Here is a 14,022-nt window from a genome sequence, read left to right as displayed (position 1 = left end):
GGCAGATAAAACATTACTCACTGAGCAATAGTGTGCAATCGTCGCCACCGCCCGAATGACTGAATTTGACTGTAAAACTTCAAAATATCTTTTCGTAACCTCAGGACAGTGGTGTCAATTGTGGCCATCGAAATCGACAGAATTAAATGGCAATCCGTTTTTTTCTCTTCAAATAAAACAAAATCTCTTATTCGATGCGCATTCGAACCCTGTATTTTTTTTTCCCGAATCACCTTTTCTTTTTTATCGAATGGGACACCGATCAAAGAGAGATCCTTTCGGGGGCGGTTTACTAACAAATGCCAATGTTTGATAAGCCAATAATCATCCCAATCGATTGATGGGTGGACTGGATGGGTGATGTACATGTGCATTGGAAATCAGTAGCGAGTGGTTCCTTTGCTGTTCGCGTTCGGGCTATTTATTTTCTCACCGTTGTATTTAAATCCATTGCACTCACACACACACACACACATACACACACACACACTCGATAATTCATATATTCCCAGGAGTGGAGTGGAGGGCAACGTGACATCGTCTCAAGGCGCTCTGGGGCTGCGTTTGTAGCGTTGGATCGAAGAACAGAACTGGACACATGTCGGATAATGTCCCAAATAATGTGTGGACTGCACAGGGACAGCTCCTGTGCTTAACTTAACCACATGCAATGGCTATGTCGCATTGCTCCCATTACCCACAGCCGAACATGAAATGGGACTTGTTCATTTCACGTTAAACTATAGATTAACGTTAAGTCCATTTCCCGTTAAGCTTTTTACATTAAGCTATAGGTTCTACTAATCCACTAATTTATGACCCCCCCACACACACACACACACACTTACACACACACACGCGCTCTACTAATGGTTTCCAATTGCAGTTATTATCCTGCAAAACAGCACCAGCGAATCTCAAGTTTTGCGACTTTTTTGTTACCATTAAAAATAAATAAGCGAACGCTTGTGTTCCTTTGGTGACAAATACAATGTCGTGATATCTATCCCACGTTTGCGACCATTAATAATCCAAATGATAGACTGGGAACGGGAAGCATTTTGTAAACCCTGCGAGCAGGAATAATAATAATAATAATAATACAAAATAAGCATTGCATTTCATATAGCGCCTTATCACGTCTTCGAGACGTTTCAAAGGGCTTCACAGAATAAACTGTAACGTGAATTGACTGTAAATTTTGTGGGCGAAACACAGCAGCCAATTGTGCACAGCCAGTGTCCCACAACCAGTCGTGAATTGAGTGACCAAATTATTATTATTATTATTATTATTATTTAGTAAGCAAAGTAAATGCATGCGTTATCCTGCACCCCTCGAAGACACCAAGTCTTTGAGTTACGTTTGTCCCCACTGAGGGGAGGGGAGATCCACTTTATTTGTATTCGATTTCAATTCAGTAAAATCAGTCAAAGAAAATATCCTTGACAGCAGCAATGACGATTCGGACATCTCAACAGTCAGACAGTCATCCAGTATACAACTTCACTTCACAATATATTGTGTGAAGCGCTTTGAGACGTCTCATCAACGTGATAAGGTGCTATATCAAATGCAAAATTATTATTATCATTATTATTATTATTATTATAGGGCAATCAGTCCAACTAATACTAAGGCACTGAATAGAGCAGAGCACCACATTGTCACGTTTCCCCATTATCTCTCCCCCAACCTCCTTTACCGAAAAGTATCTAAGATTAAAAACATGTGAAGAAAGACCAGAAACATATTTCGATTTATTGTTGCTAACAAAAGTGTTCTTGGGCAAGATTGAAGGTTTCTGGGGACATTATGTTCGGGGTAGAGATCGTCAAACATGTATCAATCACACACACAAAAGGAATGAGATCGGCGATGTTGTGAAAGCTGCTCTGTAAGTGTAAATAATAATAATAATATAATACTTGCATTTGACACAGCGCCGTATCACGTCGTTGAGACGTCTCAAAGGCGTTTCGCAGATTATGCTGTAAAGTCAATTGACTGCACACTTTATTTTGTGGGCGAAAATAGAGTTGTACAATTTTGCACCATTTTGCGCACACAATGAACTTTTTTGAACTTTGAAACACGTAATGCAATGTTTGAATTCGGGGTGATTGCATTTTGCATTCATGGGGGTTCGCTCTCACCGAGGGTTCAATTCAATCCATCATTCTCCATACAATACTCCCCAGAAAGCAGAGAACCCGACTCAAAGGAGATAGGTCGACACTACCTCTAAACACGTTGAAAAGCCGAATTGTTTTCTCTGTGTTGTTTTTTTTTTGGGGGGGTGGGGTGGGGTGGGGGGGGGAGTTGTTGGGAGGGGAGAAATGACATCAAGAAAATTTAAAATGAAAAAAAAATCCCAGACAGACAGACAGACAGACAGACGATGGCTAAATAATAAGTGCCATCCTTGCATTTTGATACAGCGCCTCACCCCGTTTTCGAGGCGGCTCAAAGCGCTTCCCAGAATATCCCGCAAAGTGAATATTTTGTGGGCGACGAGTCGTGCAGACTCAACCTTGCGTCAAATGTAGACTCAAAATAAATAGTATTTTTTTTTGTTACTGTTGCTGTGGTGTGTGTGTGTCGCTGTATTTTCTTTGCAGCGCTAATTGTGCGTGTAAGGACATAACTGCTTGAATCCATGTCAGAGGAGGGTTGGGTTTGTTTCTGCCCGACTATCCCGGTGGGAACCTGTTAGATAGGATTGCACAGACTATACTGCAACCACACTTTGAGTCACTTGGTTCAATTATTCCATTTGTACCGCACAAGAGCCTCCCTCGACCCTTTTTTTGACCATGTACTCCCCACACCCCACATCCCCCTCTGTTGTCTTGTTTCCCCCTCTCCTATCTGTTGACCTGATATCCCGTCCTCGGTACATGAAACACTTCTTAAGCAACTGCCTTGTGAACGTGCTCTGTCCATCCTCGCTGATGGGCTCAGAGAGAGATAGCTGCCAAGTCACCAAATCTTTTTTTTTAAAAAAAGAAAAAGCGTTCAACCACCGTATCAGAGATAGGCCTCTCGTGTTTTTTTACAACTGTGTTTTATTACACAACCTGAAGGAGCAAATCAAGATTGGAAAATTGAAAAAGGTCGTACGATACAGTTGTCAAAGGGGACCAGATTTCAACCATCACTGTGTCCTGAGAGTATTTTTTGTGAACAGGGGAATGGAAATAGTCAAAGGCTAATGCTACAAAGAGCATGTTGCTGGGGCGAAATCGCTGCTCCTTTGATGGACAACCTTATCCCCAGGGGTTCGATAACGAGCAGAAAGATCTCACAAAAAGCCATCAGGAAAAGTTGCGGCGCCCTAACTCTCTCCATCTCTCTGTTTCTACAATTTAGTGGCAGCGCCGCTCTGCTTCATGTGATGAGATTTGTTAATGGGCTTTAACATGGATTTGTTAACCTGTGAATCATAACCACTTTAAATTAAACAGCTCCTGCACGTTTTCCCGTATACTGCATTTTCCTGATGCCTTAAACATTTGTAGAGAAATATACACCGTTATTTCAATTTGCTAATGTCTCAGTGTTGCAGATTTGTTTTTCAGTTGCTGGGTTTTACGCGAAGAGAAAGCACAAGATATAGTAAGTACACTGATCAGATGAAAAACAGATTTATCTTCCAGATATTAAGGCTTTTATTTGAATGTATGCATGTTTTATCATTATTATTATTACTATTGTTTTATTTTGATTAATTTCTCCGCAAAACCCCCCCCCCAGTATATTCTGTGAAGCGCTTTGAGACGTCTCAAAGATGACAAATGCAAGGATTATTATTATTAATAACAATAATCCTTGCACTTGCCGCCTTCGAGACTTCTCAAAGCTCCCAGGCATCAGAAGGTTTAGGCATCAGATTATCATTATTAATAATATTATTATTATGTTTAATGCAGTAATATGAAGGTTCATTTAAGCACAAATGGGTGTGTTTAAGCAAGGACACCCCTCCCCCACCCCACTCATCAATTTCTCAGGTACATTGCTTTTATAGTAAAAAAACATTAAAATAATCTCTTTGTGGCGATTGGATCCCAGAATTGACAAATAATCACGTTTCTTTACGTTAGTAATCAATTTCTTTATGGATTATTGCTCTTCCGACATCCGTCATGTAGACATCAGGCTCCTGCACCTCAGGTTGCAGTGTACATTTAAGACATAAACTGTATCTAACATCTAACACAACTGGATTGAAATCTTGAACCATGAGTGTTTTTAAGGATAACATAACGACGTTATTTTTTGAACTTAATTTTTAACATAACTGAGTTATTCTAAAGGCACAGAAACACGTTGATCATTGTTAATTTACAGCCAGAGAACTGACTTGTCCCCGTTTGCTCAGCACCATAATCCTGTCTGATTTACTGTTGTCATGGCATAGATGTCACATTCACTGTGAACCATTAGTTAATTTATCATTCAGAAAGAAAGTGGAAATACAATTGAAATATATCTTTTTTAATAATAATAACAATTCAGCTATCAACTCTGTGGTTTAAGTGCCTGCTTCATTTGGAGGTGATTTTTTTGTGTGTGTGGGGGCGGAGAGATCAGGTGAGAGGGTGTGTGGGGGAGAAAAATATCTTTAAGTTAAAAAAAATCTATAGTTGCATTCTAACTACACGGCTCTCAACACAGTCCAGACATCCATCTGAGTGATGCAAGTCCCTGCTTAAGAACTCTGGGTTCGGGACAAAAAAAGTTTCCATTCAGATGGGCATTTTGTTGTGTTCAATTGGTTCAGTTGGAACCCTGTTGGAGAAATGTCACATCTCAGAACAATTTTACAGCCAATTGTCGGGGCACTAGGGAGAGGAGGAGAGGGGGGAGGAGGGAGGAAGGGGGGTGGGGGGGTCACAAAAATAGATGATGTAAATAAAAGGCGTGTTTCCTTCTCTCTTTCCTGATTGTTCCCAGCAACTTCCAATCTACTGACGTCATTTGATCTTATAAAAAGCTTTGAAAGGGAGTTGGGAAAGGAAAGAGCAGAGGAGACTTGATCCACAGGCAGAGAGATCGGCAAAAGCACCACAACCAAGTCTGACTGTGCTGTCTCCAGGTGCAGCCAGAACTCGCACACTTTCGGTCCAAAGTAGAGGAGAACATGAAGATCTTCTGGCTTGTGCTCTGTGGACTATCCGTGGCTCTCCTGTCTGTGAGGATGGAAGCTAAACCCTTGTTTGACATACAAGTAAGCTGGTGATATGTTATAACTGTTAGAACTAGAGAAATGTTGTAATCTGCCTCCAAGTGCTGACAAGTAGACACAGTGTGCTCGTATAAAGACTTTTTATTCCAATGTTGGCAACTCAATGGGTTAGAACCCACAATGGGACAACCCTTGGGCATTTAGTAATAATCTTTCGCTGCGTTTTCACGTTTGATTGAGGGTGGGGGGGTAAGTAAGGATTTTTTTTGTGTTAACATGTTCTCTTCTGCATGGTCAAACTGCTTCTGTCAAATTTCATTTTACCCTATTTCAATTTTGCTTAAAACAGGTGGATTTTACTTGGTATGTATTCGCTAAAATAAATCTCTTATTTTTCATAAAATGTCAATAAAAAAAAAATCTCGCTATCTTTCCTCTCCTCTCAAATGAAGATCCAGTGTTATGTAGGTAGCAGGCGATAACAAAGTTTTGATGGATAAGTGGAAACGATCCACTGTCCAATACTGAGATGGATTTTTGGTAACATTCAGGTATAACGTCTCGCTTATTGTACCTGTTGTCAGGTACAATGTCAACAACAACTTGCATTTATACAGCGCCCTTCACGCCAGACGGCATCTCGGAACGCTTAATGTCTCGTGTTTCGCCCTCAAATATACAGTCAATCTTCTTTAAAGAATATCCTGTGAAGTGCTTTGAGACGTCTGGAAGGCGTGACCAGGCTGTATATCAAATGCAAGGCTTATTTTTATTAATATTGTAATAAATACACTGGCATTTGTGGCTTTAATACAATAACCACTGTCTAATATAATATAATATAATATAATATAATATAATATAATATGCAATAACATAAAAAGAAATGAAATGCAACAGGACATCACAATGCTGTAATAGAAGATTTCCCACTTCCCGTGTCTTTTGCTCCAGGATCTCACACAGCTACTGGATGAGCAAATAGCCCATAGCCTTTCCTCGCATGAAAGAGAAGCCATTGCAGAGCTGAAAGGTGAGGTTCAAGTCCGACCTCTGCGGGATCTCAGATACGACACCAAATCCAGGAGGGCCTGGGCACGGCTGGTCGGGGATAAACCCAGGACGATGAAGAAGCCCAGCACCCACAGCTGCTACCGCCGTAAACTGGACAGAATTGGAACCATTTCCACACTGGGCTGTTAATCGGGCGCCACTTCGCGTCCGCAAGTGAGTGTTGCAACCGTTTCATTTACATTGTACAATCATCTCATTTTCACACCCTCCTCCTCCCACCACCAACATAAGGGGGAGGGGGGGGGGATACACTTTTTTTTTATTTTGCCACAAGCCGACCGCAGTGTTTGCTTCTCCACTGGGACGACGAGTTCATTCCTAAAGAGGCTGTGGGGGCGATCAGAAGAAATCACAGCATTTTTTTTTCCAGACAGAGACACAGACAGGGACTGGAAGCGACTCATTCTGAAAAATAATGCTGTGACAGTTTCCCAACATTTAATAGGATGTTATATATATATATTACACACACACACACACACACCTGCACAGGCTTCTTATGCACCTTTGTAATATACACTCCAAAGTGTAAATATAAATGGAGCAAATATTGCAAAGCCACACATCCTCGAACTGGGAGGAGGTGAAAGGGTCACAGAGTAGAGATTCAAGCGAGAGAGGTGATGAGAGAGAGAGAGAGAGAGGAGGAAAATAGTTTAGATTCAGTAAAGCCAGGGGAAAAGAGCCACTGGAACTAAACGTTGGGGTTCAAAGGGAAGTTTGATGTGCAATCTGAGAGTGATCCGGGATTCCCAGATGACTTCGCGTTAAAAATGTAACTTTAAAATTTAAATGGAATTAAAGTGATGAGAAGAAGCACGTCTTCTTAGAAAAGAACGTAGGAACTTGATCGCATGCTATTTCTTTCCCATTTCAAGCTTTCAGATAAATTGAATTTTTGATAGTCTTTTGTTTCAAAGTCAGTTTCCTCTGATTTTGTGTGTGTGTGTGTGTGTGTGTGTGTGTGCTGCCCAGGAGTGAGTGAGCGGAATAGTGAGTGAGATAGATATGTTATAGACCAAGAGACAGGCAGGTGGATGGACAAACCTGGGGTTGCATAAATAGTTAGAAACATAGATATTTTCAATAACAATAATAATCCTTACACTTGGTATGGGAGAGCACAGAGCAGAGGAGCGACTCTAGAGAGGTAGGGATGCCAGAGAGAGAAACAGGGAAGAAAAGAGTCTACATTCAGTAAAGGGGGAAAAAAGAAATAGAGTTTCCAAAGTTTTCTTTTATACAGCCCAGCAGACATCATTAATAACAATCCTTGCATTTGATATAGCGCTTTATCATGTCTTCGAGATGTCTCAAAGTGTTTCAGAGAATATACTGTAAAGTGTATTGACTGTATATTTGGTTATCTACCTGTGCCTTTTTGCCCAATGTGTGGAGACCCTGATTGAAGTATCCAGGCATTTATTGCTGACTGGGAAGTGAATTTGCCCAGTTAATAGCTGTCTGTAAATAACTGATCATTGCTTTTTAATAAGGGTTTTCCAGCCTCTCGTTTTAAACCCCCTTAAAGTTGGGTGTTTGCTCTAACTCGGACTCAGACACAGCAGCCAGGTTAGATAAAGGAGGGTCACATCACACACTAGTCACAGCAAGCAGCATCCATGTGGGGTGCGAGTCATCGTCAATGCAACCGACCTGCAAATTGTAGATAAGAAGTTTTGCAATATGTTATGCACATTTTACAGCTTTCTTGTGTGCACCTATATCGCGTTTGATTCTCTATCCGCCCTTCCATGAGACGTTAAACCGAGGCCTCGTCTGTCTGGTCAGGTGGACACTAAAGATCCCATGACACTATTCGAAAAGACAAGGGAATTTCTCTCTCTCTCGCTTTGTCCAGCTTGACAAACCTCCCCTATACCCCAAATAAAATTGATCACTATCTTGATGGTTATTAGTGAGGCATTGCTGTGCACAAATTGGCTGCCACATTCAGCTACGCAGTCACTTTGTTTCAGTAAAATCCAGTGAAGCGCTTTGAAACGACTCAATGAAGTGATGAGGCGCAATATAAAAGGCAATAGTTGTTAATATAAGCGACAAGCTGATTAATAATAATAATCCTTACATTTGATATAGAGCCTTATCACATCTTCGAGACATCTCAAAGTACTTGACAGGATATACTGTCAAATGAATTGACTGCATATTTTTTGGGTGAAACATGGCAGCCAATTGCGCACAGCAGTGTCCCACAAACAGTCATGGATTTGAAGGGATTATCAAAAAAGCGATGAACCAATCGACTAAAATGTCCCCATTAGATAAACAGAGGTGTGTGGAGTAAGGAAACTTGCCTAAGGTTTCGCCCCACCTGAGAATCAAACCCGAGTCCTCTCGCTTAACATGTTGTGTGTTCCGATTTGCAGGACACAGGGCTGCTGATGAACTCTGAACAGTAGACACGTGCTTCACATCATCGCCTACGATAGTACAGTTATCTGTTTAACAAGAAAGGAAACGGGATTCCTTCCGGTACGACAAACCACATCACCAGCATCTTTATCATCAAGGAGCGTGAAGGAAAGTGTTGTAGGAACTAATGCAGATATAAACCTGTCCTCCTGTAAATTGTTTTTATTTCATTTCTGCCTAAATGTATTTATGTTTCAGCTATTTATATGTTTATAAAAAACATATTTATAAATCTATAAATTTATAAAAACATAAATTATATATTTATTTATGCAACAAAACTGAATAGATGGTGAACTACAGGTCAAACAAATAGAGTTTCTAACATTTGTCCTAATGGGTGTTAAATTCCATTTCACATAAAATGTCTGAAAAAAACTCTTTATTTATTACTATCAGAACAACACTTAAAAAAAGCTTTTTGGTGGCGGTTTCTTTTTTCTTTCCAAGTGCTTGGTTTAAACTTAGTACAATCTTCTAACTAACTGGTTTGTTTTCCAATTTGGGCAAAAGTCTTTTTATTTTTAACCACAAAATAGTTTTACATTCAGAATTTTTTTATTCAATTGTAAAGTTTATTCCTTTAAAATAATAAGCGTCGTTTTGTAGCCCACACAACAAAGGGCATCTGTTTATTTTTTTCTGGGATAATAATCACTTATTCCCCCCAAGTTAATAAAAAATTAAAAAATAAAAAATAATTTAAATTTTACTTAATCCATGACGGTTTGTGGGACACTGCTGTGCACAATTGGCTGCCGCTCTTTGCCCACAAAATACACAGTCGGTCAACTTTAGAATATAATCTGTGAAGTGCTTTGAGGAGTCTCAACGATGCGTTAAAGCACTCTATCAAGTGTAAGAGTATTATTATTAATTTTCGTATCTTGTCACTCATTTCTTTTGAGGTTACGTAGCTTTGATTTGCGGTTACACCTCACTCTCTCCTCGGTACTTGTTTTCTACAATATAAAAATTGTTGTAAATATTCAATATGAAACCCAGTTAATATGTGTATTTTCTAATGGCATCAGCTTTGCTTAGTAACGCACTGTGTCAGTAAGTTGTAGGTTCAGGCACCGCGCCCTCTCCCCCATCACATGTGGACTCTGATCTTGCAGTCTAACCTGACACTCCAGTGTCATACTGAGAGAGTGTTGCTTTGTCGGAGGTGCTGTCCTTTGGATGAGCCTGTGATGGCTGACACATTCACACCTGTAAGCAATAGCCGACAACCATAGGCGCTTTAACACTTTTACGTAATATACCTTCCGGGTGACACCAAGGTGTGTGTGTGTTTTTTTATTCTTACTCTTATTCTTTTCTTTCTTTCTTTCTTTGGTTCTTGTTTCGGGTCCTCTCTGGGGTGCCAAAATGTTGGGTTTGAAGGTACAGTCGGTAGTAAAGTTAACCACTCTGATGAAACCAGCTTGTTCTGTTTACCGGAATTTGTATATAAGGACCCGCGAACCGAGGAACCAAAGTCAGCTGTATTTTATATTCAAAGCTTGTTTGCTTAATAAGGCAGAAAGGTTGCATTAGTTCAATCAACATAATAAGCAAGTTACTTGGCTGTATTGGCCAATATTGGCTGTTATGCTCACCTATATAGCAATTCTACTGTAATGACAATATCAAAGTTCATAAACTAATAAGCAGTCTCAAATCTCAAGATCTCTTGCTTCTTGTTTCTTGTGGGCTCGAACAAGCGAGCGTTGTCTCTGGCACTGTTACATTGATGACAGCAGCCATCAAATTAAGGAATCAAAAGTCCTTGTCTCTAGCACTTGTGTTTCAGCTGCATCTCGGTATCATCGTTTTTCTTCTCTTCTTCTGATATTACTCGAGTCAATGGAACAATCACAGTCAGATGGCTTGAGTCGCAAAGCAAGAGAAGCGAAAGACGCATTAGATGCACTTGCAGTCATCACCTTAGTCCAAACACCATGATGATGACCACAACAACTTGCATGTTAATAGCACCCTTCACACAGGGTAGCATCCCAGGACGCTTAACTGTTGGCCCCTGACCAACTCTGACTGAACAAAGTATAGCTTAGCAAAGTATATCGCTTTTATCATTGTCCTTTTCTGACACTAAGAAGGATGGTCTGTGCAAATCTGCACGTTCTCACAAGTCTTCACTCACCTGACAGTTGGTTACAGGCTGACTTGAATGTATTGAGATCATCCTTGGATAACAACAATTTGCATTTCTATATCGCATCTCACACTGGGTCATGTGTCAGACAGTACAGTACCCATGAGGTTAGCTGACAACTTAAGCATTTCCAAACTGAACCAAAACAATAACTGAAGCAAAATAATATTTCTGATTCCAACACATCACACCAGCAGGACTTTTTTATATATAAATAAATAAACGATTGGTTTAAGATCATTAGAAACAGCTTCGCTAACTGTCAAAGTTTAAGTCTTTCCACTATACGATGGCTAATGTCACTTGAGATATTTTTATATTGGTGAGATAGGTTAGCCCTCACTAACCAAATTAGACCGAAACAAGGGTTGAGCCCCTTGTTGCCCCGAAACTCTTCTAGGCCTCAAAGGACAATGTGACCCTGATACCTGTCTTCACGACCACCCGAGCAAGTCAGGTGACCAATCTAATTCCTGAGTATTGTGCACAGGCTGACAAGAGCCGAGATTTAGGGACCCTAGAGTTTGCATTAAGATAACTGCTGGAGTTCAAGCTGCTAAAGAGATGCAACCCACTAAATATACAGTCAATTCACATTACAGTATATACTGTGAAACACTTTGAGACGTCTCAAAAACGTGATAAGGCACTATATCAAATGCAAAGGTTATTATTATTATAGCTTGCCAATGAAAGCACTGTCTGGCAAGCATCCCACTGCTGATCCAGCGAGGAACAACTTACCCATTTGTGAATTGGCTTGCAGGGTTAACAGAGCCGAGTGGGAATTGAATTTATTGTAGAATGTTACATGGGAGAACCCAGGACCGAAGAGATGGAGCCCACAGAGATAAGCATATGGCTCTGGTTCTGGGTTTGTGTCCTGGAAGTAGAGGAGCAATTTATATCATCTCTAAAAATTGGTTTGCGTTAACTTTGTACTGGTGGATTTTCTAAAACCCTTTCAATAGGACACAACTGAACCCTGTTGAACAAAGGTGTACTCACTTGAATGCTGACCACAAGAGACATTGGACATTCACAGAACACCCCCAACAGGAAAGTAACTAGGTTTAATTCTGGAATAACTTATGACACAATAAATCTGGCAATTCTGGATTGCAGACGTGTCATTCTGAGTGTTTCCAGTTTCACTGCCAAAATCTTGGGAGAGACAATAGGCTCGATTGCTTAACCAAAAGTTCCGTTCTCCCGACCACAATTGATGCAATGTGTCTCACTTTCAGAACGGTTCCCCTGGTGATAATAAGGTGATAACATTTCATCAACAATACTGTCAACAACAACAAAAACTTGCATTTATATTGCGCCCTTCACATGTGGTAGCACTTAACAACGGTGGATCCGGATGCCGGACCAGGAGGAGGTGACTGTAAGCAAGATCAAGAGGAAGGTCTTCAGGCATGATATGAGAAAGGGGAAGGAGGGGCAAGGGGGAGGGATTAAGGGACGGAGTTCAAAGGTTTCGGGTGAAGTGGCTGAAAGCACGGCCGCTGATGGTAGAGCGGAGAGAATGAGGGAGAAGCAAGAGACTGGGGGTGGTGGAGTGGGGCGTAAGCAAGCCAGAGAGCTCGGCAAGTGGCAGGGCGTGAGGGATTTTTAGACAAGTGTGATAAGGAGCCAGTGGAGCCAGGCAAGGGCTGGTGTGATAAGGGTATGGAGTTTAGAGCGGGTAGTATACGGGTGGTGCTACAATTCACAATACACTGTGAAAAACAACTACAAATTGTATTTTTACAGCGCTTTTCACATCAGGAAGACATCCCAAGGGTAAGGACAATCAAGGGCTTGAACCCGAGTTGGAGTTTCGAATCAAATGGGGTGGAAGCCAAGGGGGTGGGGGTAAGAGGCTGACCAAAGGCATGATCAAAGAGGAAGGTTTTGAGACTCTGGAATTCTGGGATTCAGTTCCAGAGGGTGGGGGTACCTGATTTGTTCATGGAAACAGGTAGTTGTGAGTTAATCGAGGAAGGAAGTGAGTGTGTGCATATTCCTACATGACTGATAGCAGGTGTGTACAGTATGACAAGAGTACATGATAATGAGTTGTACGCATCAAGAAGGGAGTGTTCCTTTTGTGAAGAAATGATTAATGTGTGTGGGTGAGTGACGTTTGGCTGAGATATACTGGATAGAAATCCCTCCTTTCCTATAGAGTTGAAACTATAGAGTTGAAACTTCTCAAACTTCTCAAACAATTGTAGTAACTGTATACATAATAATAATAATAATTCTTACATTTGATATCGTGCCTTAACACGTCTTCAGGCTGTCTTAAAGCGCTTCACAGAATATACTGTAAAGTGAATTGACTGTATATTTTGTGTGAGAAACACGGTAGCTAATTGCACACAGCAGTGCCCTACAAACAGTTATTGATCATAGAATCATAGAATTGTACAGCACAAAAAGAGGCCATTTGGCCCATTGAGTTTGTGCCGGCTCTTTGAATACAGCAATTAATGTCAATCCCACTCCCCAGCCCTTTCCCCATAACCCTGCAAACCCGTCCTCCTCAAATACCTGTCCACCACGTTTTTAAAAGCAGTTATGGAATTGGTCTCGACCACCCTTTCAGGCAATGCGTTCCTGATTCGAACTCACTGCGTGAAAAAAATTCTTCTCACCTCCCCTCTGCTTCTTTTAGAGACTATTTTGAATCTATGACCTCGAGTCACCGACACACCCACCAGTGGAAACAGTTTTTCGCTTTCTGACCTATCAAATCCCCTCATGATTTTGAAGACTATTAGGTCTCCTCGTAACCTTCTCTGCTCCAATGAGAATAATTCTATGCTCTCTCGCCTTTCCTCATAATCAAGGTCCCTCATTCCTGGTGCCATCTTTGTAAATCTCCTCTGCACCCTTTCCAATGCCTTAATATCCTTCCTACAGTGTGGTGCCCAGAACTGGCGCAGTGTTCTAACTGAGGCCTAACCAGTGTTTTATATAGGTTAATCATAACCTCCTGACTCTTGTACTCTATACCCCTATTTATAAAGCCTAGTATCCCATATGCCCTTTTTACAGCTTTATCTACCTGTCCTACCACCTTCAAGGATTCATTTACCTGCACCCCCAGATCTCTCTGTTTTTTTACCCCCCTTAAGATTGTATTACCAGCCTATATTGCCTCCCC

The 14,022-nt window shown here is 40.9% G+C and overlaps 1 protein-coding gene across 1 annotated transcript; it reads left to right on the top strand.

The window, feature by feature from the left end:
• The first annotated feature begins 4,962 nt into the window (after positions 1-4,962).
• nppc (natriuretic peptide C) lies at positions 4,963-8,919 on the top strand. The gene is made up of 3 exons (XM_007902402.2): positions 4,963-5,233; positions 6,146-6,418; positions 8,656-8,919. The coding sequence occupies exons 1-2, from the start codon at positions 5,147-5,149 to the stop codon at positions 6,392-6,394; spliced, it is 336 nt and encodes a 111-aa protein (XP_007900593.1). The 5' UTR covers positions 4,963-5,146; the 3' UTR covers positions 6,395-6,418; positions 8,656-8,919.
• The last annotated feature ends 5,103 nt before the right edge of the window (positions 8,920-14,022 follow it).

Source organism: Callorhinchus milii, unplaced genomic scaffold, assembly GCF_018977255.1.
Source record: "Callorhinchus milii isolate IMCB2004 unplaced genomic scaffold, IMCB_Cmil_1.0 Scaffold11, whole genome shotgun sequence".
NCBI classification, from domain to species: Eukaryota; Metazoa; Chordata; class Chondrichthyes; order Chimaeriformes; family Callorhinchidae; genus Callorhinchus; species Callorhinchus milii.
The sequence above is the reverse complement of the archived record's forward strand: the minus strand, read 5'-3'. Positions and strand labels throughout refer to the sequence as shown.